This window comes from Lupinus angustifolius, chromosome LG07, assembly GCF_001865875.1.
Source record: "Lupinus angustifolius cultivar Tanjil chromosome LG07, LupAngTanjil_v1.0, whole genome shotgun sequence".
Taxonomy (NCBI): domain Eukaryota; kingdom Viridiplantae; phylum Streptophyta; class Magnoliopsida; order Fabales; family Fabaceae; genus Lupinus; species Lupinus angustifolius.
In genome coordinates, this window is record NC_032015.1 from 5488109 (window position 1) to 5496888 (window position 8780).

An 8780-nucleotide genomic window follows, 5' to 3' on the forward strand; every position below is an offset into this window, starting at 1 on the left:
TTTGGATATTCTATAGATACGTATCCTTCGCGAATCCGAACGTATCCGTATCGGACACCAACACGTGAGGGTGTTTGACGAATCCGTGCTTCAGAGATTTTAAGAACATTTAAAAAAATGGATAAATATTTTTTATTTTAAAATTATATCATGTATTATTCATATTTCGATTAATAAAATTAACTCACTTGAGTTTGATCAATTTTACCATTCATAAATTCCAAAATGTTATTAGAATAGATTCATTTCATGCAATAATTATTTTTTTTTTACTATCAAGAATATTTCTTCTCTCTTTTGAATAAAGAACTAATTTATTTTAAAATTTATGTTATCTCTTCCAATAAGTGTCGTTCATAGGAAAGTGATGATAGTAAATAGTGTCAAACATAAACAGTGATGGAAGAGCTTAACTTTTTATAAAAAAAAAACCTGAAACCAAAAAGGTAGAAATTGATAAACATAAAAAAAACTAGCTCCGAATTTTAATAGAAATTCAAAACTTGAAAATGTAAACCACAACAAGAGAAAACTGTATTTCTGTACTTGAATCTACATTTTGCTCCCGACATGAATTTGGTGAGAATACATAAAATTATTGATCTTCAAAGGGATTTATTTTCTAAACTATAGGCATACATTAAACTTAAAGACCTGGATTTTGAGGCCAAGAAGACCACCATTGAACATAACCTAAGTCTATATCAGAATCAGATTGTGGCCTTGCAATCACATCAAAATCAAATGAATGAGGATACATTCCTAGCTCAGCTGCATTATTCTTCTGTACGCATTGATCCTTGTTTATCTCCTTTGTTGCATCTGATCCAAACTCATTCACTAATTCATGTAGATATTTTCCGGTTTCAGTATCTTGAACACCCTCTTGTCCAAAATTTGAGGGTTTGCTAGCATCAACTTGCCCTAATTGGACTTCATTTGATTGCATATTCATGTTATCTAACATTTTCCAAAAATCACAATCTGCCTCCGATGGCATTTCAACCAGAGAATTTTGTATATATGCTTCTTGTAATGATTTGTTAACATGAGAAGATCCATAATACCTGATTGGAGAACCCGTTTGTTGTCCTACTTTGTAAGCATCCATATGGCTTGAATTGGAGATATTTGACATAATAGAAGATACTGAAGTTGATGAAAGCTTAGGGTTCTTGCTGATATCAACAAATTCATTCGACCATTGTTTTACTGAATCCTGCTGAAGATCCTTTATCATTGCCACATGAGATACATTCATATCAAATTCATTACCAACAGTAGGAATAACTATATTTGGTATCTCATTCAAGAAAATTGGATTAGATGAAGAAGATATAAGGGAAGGTGCTATGGATGACTCAGTCTTGTTTTCATTTGGAGCAGACCCTGATGATTTTTTGTTAACCAGTCTTTTCTTCAAGTGGGTATTCCATACATTTTTAATCTCATTGTCTGTTCTACCTGGTAAATGGGAAGCAATCTTTGACCACCTGAAATCAATTTGTTTGAAACATACTTAAATATGATAATAAAAATGTTATTTTTACAAATTAAATGTGTAAGCTTTGAAGTTTTTGGATATATATATAAAAGGGAAATGAAATATGAAAAAATTAGAGTTAATTTTTTTTGTTATTAATATGATAATGCCTAAAACAACAAAGAGACATACATACAATATGGTAAAGGTCCAAATGATATAAACAAATTGCACCCATAAACGTTACATGAAGGTTGAGTTTTTCACTACACTTACTTGTTTCCCAAAGCCTCTTGTAGCTTAACTATAGTTTCCACTTCCTCTTTTGTGAAATTCCCTCTCTTCAAACCAGGCTTAAGATAATTTACCCATCTCAAACGACAACTTTTCCCACATCGCATTAATCCTTCATAAATAAATAAAAAATGAGAAACTCAGATTGGTACAAATATTACATTAGTGTTAACAAAGTGGGAACTAAACAATTTAATTTTTTTTCACTTTATCTTCTTTTACCATCTGCCATACATGTACAGAGTAAAATAGATTGGTTGATTAGCATATTAATCAACAATTAAAAAATACCCTTTAATCAATCTAATATATTAACCATGGGTTTATACATCATGGATGAGAAAAACTATTCACAAACAATTGAGATTATAATTATTATTTCCCGTGAGGACATTTGTTATAGTCACTAGTACAGTATGAAAATATATTTTTCTTATGAGAACATTAATATTTGAAATAAATTAGGATGCTGCTATACAGGTGTATATATATATATATATAAAAATCTCAGGAAAAAAATGAAAGGATCATAAGGCAGTAAAACAATAGGTGGGCCATTTAAAAATGAAGAAAGAAATCATTCTCAGTTTATGAGAAGTGTGCTAGAGTATTTAGCGCATGTGTCAGTATTGGATATGTTTTTCATAGCAGTATAAAAATGTAATACAGTATTCTAACATCATAAAGTAATTACAGAAAGATGGTCAACAGAAACAAAATTATACCAGCTCTTTTGGGGAGAGCACGCCAATTATCATGGCCATAATTTTGAATGAAAGTTATCAACTTCAAGTCTTCTGCAGAACTCCAAGGGCCTCTCATAACTTGATTCTTATCACAACATGCTGATCTTCCATCCCCCATTATCTCTTACCACAACCCCTTAAATCTTCTATGCACTCTGCACCTATCAAAGGCCAAGGTGCTTTGTTTTTCTACACTTTATGCTATTAGATTAGCCCAAATGTGTGTTACTCTCTTCCTTATATATGGGGATGAGAAGAACTATGCATAAACCCAGACGTGTCATGCAACAAATTAGGATGCTATGGTTCAGAAAAATATAGAATAAATCTATGAACCAAGACAAAATGATAAAGGAACAAATCCAAGAAAGTTACTTCAATATGTATTATTCTTATATTTTAATTAATGAATTTTCTAAAAGTATATTAGTAATAAAACTCTAATTACTTGACTACCATTATAGAGGCGAAAATAATATTTATATTCAGAATATCCACTCAGAACTTGACACGTTAAACAAATGAATGGAATTTTCTTTATAATAAAATCCAATCAAATCTAAGTGATTGGGTGTTCTAGAAGTTTCCCTTAAAAACTTCTCATAGGCACTTTTCTTTATTTGTGTAGATCAAGGGTGTCCTTAAGCCAAAAACTAATGACTGATATCGTCCTGGATATTGAGATTATTGAAATTGGTATAAAGTCTCAATAAAATTGTTTTCATACACTCCACATGAATTAAACGAATGTATTCTACTTGAGGAACTCAATTATATCAACTGTTGTGGGCCTTATTTCAAGTTAATTACCTTTTTTATCAACTCCGAAAAGTTAATAACAATGGATAGTTAATTGAATTTCTTAAGAAAAAAACTAGAGATTTAATTCATATCATGTATATGAGAAATACTTAAATATTAAATGCTAATTTATTTCATCTCCAAATAGACTAGTCTCTAATTTCCGATAGGAAGCACCTTTAATACATATCAAAATTTGAATTCAATACATTTTTTTTCTTTGATGGCTAATTATAAGAGGAGGGTGATGAAGCCAGGATTTCGATATGTGCCCATCTTTGTCTTCAATTTCAATTATGGCTCACTTTATTGCCTTATGATGCCATTACCAACTTTTACCATGTGTAACATGTTTGACTGTAAAAATCTCTTTCAGATGATTTAATTAGTTAAACCATGGTAGATAAATGTGAGAGTTCAAATTCAAACTTTGTAAATGTTGATTGTAAATTTGTAACCCTTTCATATTCTCTTCTATTAATTATTTAAATAAGAAAATAATGTATGCTGGTATATGTCCTAGAGTCCATCACAATTTCTTAACTGAATGCAAATATATTGTTTCATGTTAACTAGATTATTATTGATTAATGATCATATAAGACATTTTTATTATATCTTTGTTAATTGGTTCGTGAGTATATATGACAAAAAAAATTAGGATGGTTGGTTTAAAACCATTGGACATACGGTGGAACAACTTCGTGATGAGGTTATATTCGGTAATATCTGAAGAACATCTCTAAATATCCTTACTTGAATAATATAGTTATTAACCACAATTGTATTGCATCTTAACTGGCAATGTTAGATGATGATTGTTGGACCAGTTTTGAACCACTTGTTGAATCAGACTGCGACCGGGGAGTCTCCAACCACTGGGGAGTTCCATTGTTACATGGGTATGAGAAGAGTGGAGAGTCACAAGTGAGACACCACATCTTGAACCAAAACCTTAAGACATTAGTTCTATGAGCATTTCCTTCTTATAAACTCTTTCACTCCTCCCCGCATATCTAATGTGAGACTTCACACTTGAATAAACTCAATAATCTTCCCCTTAAGTGTGGATACCACACATTTTCCGGTCCGCTCCCTCTTGAGTCCACCATGTCCCAGCTGAACCATCGGCTCTGATACCACTCGTTGGACCAGATTGCTACCGGGGAGCCTCCAATCACTGGGAAGTTCATTACATGGGTATGAGAAGAGTGAAGAGTTACAAGTGAGACACCATGTCTTGAACCAAAACCTTAAGACATGGTGGACTCAAAAAGAGTTTAAAATCTATGCACCGACATTGTAAAGTTTTTATCTTGTCAGCATATCAACCATCATTGATTTATATTACTTTTCTTTGAGAGTTCATGGTGGTTAACATATGGATGATGGACGATTTGCTGACAGTGTCAATGTATACATATTAAATCCTTTAAAAAAAAGTAATACAAAAGAATGATGTATATATTATATATGAATATTTATACTGACAATGCATATATATTACATTGTTGATCTAATATAACACATGTGAACCTAGTAAAACCTTACATCACTATATCAACATTTTGTTGGTAGTACTTTTATGTATTTAAAAACATTGAAAGAGTAGGTGGGGCAACTGCCCCTAAATTTAAAAAAATAATATTAAAATATATATTTTAGCTACACCCAAAATGATGCAATTTTGGTATTTAAATTAAAGCCTAATTTCTTAATTCTCGATAGAACACAAGAGGTTCTATTTAATATTCACACAAAACATAATATGGAGCAAAAATCTCACTACCCTATTTAATATTTATCATTATTTATCATTATTCATGCTATAACATGAATTGCACAGTAAACAACAATTTATATTTGCGTTTTTTATCAATACTTTTTATGATATATTCTTATTTCCTCAATTGATAATTTAAAATTGCAGTGTCATTGCTCTATATTGTTGTATAATTTTTGTAAGAGTAAATTACAATAGCGTCTCTTGAGTTTTAGTAAAATTACACAAATCACTACTTCATTTTTACACATATAAAAAACGCCTAAAACTCAAGGGCGTAAATATAATTTACTCTTATTATAATTGTTGATACATTCTGAAATTTTGTAATAACATTCACAATATTTATATTTTTATAGGCACACACATTTTCTTATAACTTTTGACAAAACATATAACATAAAAACACGTTATATGATAAATTCATTATATTATAATTTCAGGTTAATAAGATGACCTAAAACCCATAAAAAAATTGATTCCTATTTTAAAAGGAAACATTTTTGACAAAGATAATAAATATAATATACCTCTAATATCTTTACTTCAACAAAAAATTTCATTTGATCAAGTAGTTCAACCAGATCAACAACATTCAATGGTTCAAAATGTATTAGTTATTTAGAATGTGATCAAGTTATTCTTCTTATCTTAACTCTTCTATTTTCTACGACTACTACAGAAATATCATTTTCAGTAATGAAGATAATCAAAACAAGATTACATAGTAAGATAGAAGATGAAAATTTCTTACAGAAAACATGATGATTTATATTGAAAATAAAATAGTTGGAACCTTTGTATCTAATTTAATCATCAATGAGTTTAAGTATTTAAAAGAATGAAAAATGACACATTAAATGAATATGTATTTTTCTTTAACATCTTTAGTTGTTAAATAATGTTATATATAATTAATATTTTATTTTGAAATTTCGAAATAATTATGTTTGTTTCTTTTCATTTTATTGTTACTAAATTAAATTTTTTTTTAATACTGCGAAGGGTAGTTACTCGCCATTTTGAGTAAAGAACTAATCTCTTTGGAGTGTGTGGCTACCTCCCTATAAGTATCACTCTAATGAATCTATCTCTTTATATTTTTGATCATCCTGAAAATTTAGGAAGGTCTTACCTTTTGGAATTACAAATTATTATGTTCTCTAAACTTTTGATCAAGAATCTAGAGTTTGTTGTTTGCCTAAAAGAGATTTCTATTACAAAAAAGATAAAACCACTTTTGAATGTTATTAGATCCTCACGTATAGTAAAAGGTCGAATTTTTCATTCTTGGAAGCGACTTTTTAGAAATACAATCAACACTGAAAAAGTGATTAATTTTTATTCATAGGGTGATGAGATACTCTTGATTATACAAAAATAATAAGAGAAAAAATGTATGCACTAATCAACCATTCATATATAACCATTATTGACTTTTCAAAAAAAAAAAGTAATACAAATGAATGGTGAAGGATATAATAAATGTACAAATATTTATAATAACAATACATAAATATTACACTCAAAATGTGTTGCAAAAATTCAATGACCACGTTAATGGTTGATGCCAAGTTTCTATATTTTATTATTTAAAAAAAATAAATTACACTGACACTCTCTGAGTTTTAGTGAAATTACAAAAATCACTTCTTCATTTTTTGTACCTACAAAAACCTCCAATTTTTACATCTACATTACACTAACTACTCCTCTATGAGAAATAAATGTGATTTTTTAAACAAAAAAGTGATAAATGTAAGTAAGTGATAAAGTGATAAATTACACTAACACTCTCTGAGTTTTAGTGAAATTACAAAAATCACTTCTTCATTTTTTGTACCTACAAAAACCTCCAATTTTTACATCTACATTACACTAACTACTCCTCTATGAGAAATAAATGTGATTTTTTAAACAAAAAAGTGATAAATGTAAGTAAGTTAAACAAAATACAGTATATTATGGAAACAAATACACAAGGCAATATATTTTCATTATTTTTATTCATTACAATATAATATAATAATGATTTAAACAATATATCCTTAGAATTATCGATGTATCTTGTAATGAACAAAAAATAATAAAAATATATTGACTGATATATTATTTGAATTTGTCTCCACAATATATCATATTTTATTTAACTTAATTACATTTAGCATCCTTGTTTCAAATATCAGACATATTTTTCATTTATGGGTAGTTTGTGTAAGGTATGTATAAAAGTTAGAGTTTTTAGTAGGTGTAGAAAATAAAAGAGTCATTTGTGTAATTTTACTAAAACTCAGAGACTATAAGTGTAATTGTAATTTGTAATTTACTCTTTAAAAAAACAGTATAATACCAAGAGTTTGCATTGAAATAAAAATAATTGTATCTTTATGATTGTCTATTAATTGGTAATGGATACATTTTTTAGAAAATGTTTTAATGAATTATCAATTAAAGTAAATAAGTTTTCTAAAAATAAAATATTTTAATTGCAATATTGTTTTTTCTAAAAATGAAAGTTTTTATTTTATTTTTTATATAAAATATGTGTATATTGATAGATATACTCTTACAAGGAAATATCTTGTTGAATAAGTTGTTGATGAAAGGAAAGTTTTATTTTTATTTTCAAATATTGTTTCAAAATTTAAATATGTAATTAAAAATTAAATATAACGTCATAATGGCTTTTAGTTCAATTAATAAGGGAGACCATTGTCCTAGCATGGGTATTTTAAAGTAAAACAAATATAATATTCATATAAAAACATTTATTTTCTAAACCATGTGTATCACCATTATCCTCAAGACTATCACTAACAATTTGGGCCATGCCTATGGACCTGCCCGCCCACACGTTTTGGAATACTACAATAATTAGCGGTGTACCTGTGCACTTGCACGGGTCGCTTCTTTGTTTATGTATAATGCAAATATAATATACATATATTTTATAATATCAATAAATCATGTATTGAAACATTATATTTGTCATTCATATAGGTGCAATATTAACATTGATTTTTGAGTGTATATGTAAAATATTAACAATTATAAATGCGTTTGTATAAACATTTATTTGTTGAAAGTGTGATTATAGAAAATATTTGATTCTTAAATAACTCAATAAATAAAATTCAAATTGTATTGGATAATATCTCACCTCTATATTCTCTATATAAAATTATAAATATAAGGAGTTATTTTTGCATCATATTTTTTGTGATTACGTTTATAAGTATTATATAAAGTCATAAGGATTTTTTAGCATATCTCTTAAATGCTTATGTTTTATTTTAGATTAATGTTCATTGTGTATAAATATTTGAATATATTTTTAGCATTCAAATATTGTATAATTAAATGTTATTTATTTGATTATGTTTTAGCTAATAATCATTGTATGAAAATAACTCATAAATTAAAAACACACTAAGTTAGGATATGACAGATATTTTTTTTGATAAATTTAATCAAAATAATAAAAAGAGTCTAAAAGTTGATTTGTTATATTCCTAATTAAAATACATATATTTTTCATGAATATATATACCATTGTTATCTTTTAATTAAATAATATAATGATAGTAATTAAATACATGTGACTCGTGCATTCGCATGGCTAAAAACACACATGTTACCCGTACATTCGCATTACTAAGAAAACACATGTTAC

General features: G+C 27.8%; 1 protein-coding gene across 1 annotated transcript; it reads right to left on the reverse strand.

The window, feature by feature from the left end:
• Positions 604-2641, reverse strand: LOC109352862 (transcription repressor MYB6-like). Its single transcript, XM_019595043.1, has 3 exons — positions 2503-2641; positions 1760-1889; positions 604-1493 (listed from the first exon to the last, which is right to left on the reverse strand). The coding sequence occupies exons 1-3, from the start codon at positions 2639-2641 to the stop codon at positions 647-649; spliced, it is 1116 nt and encodes a 371-aa protein (XP_019450588.1). The 3' UTR covers positions 604-646.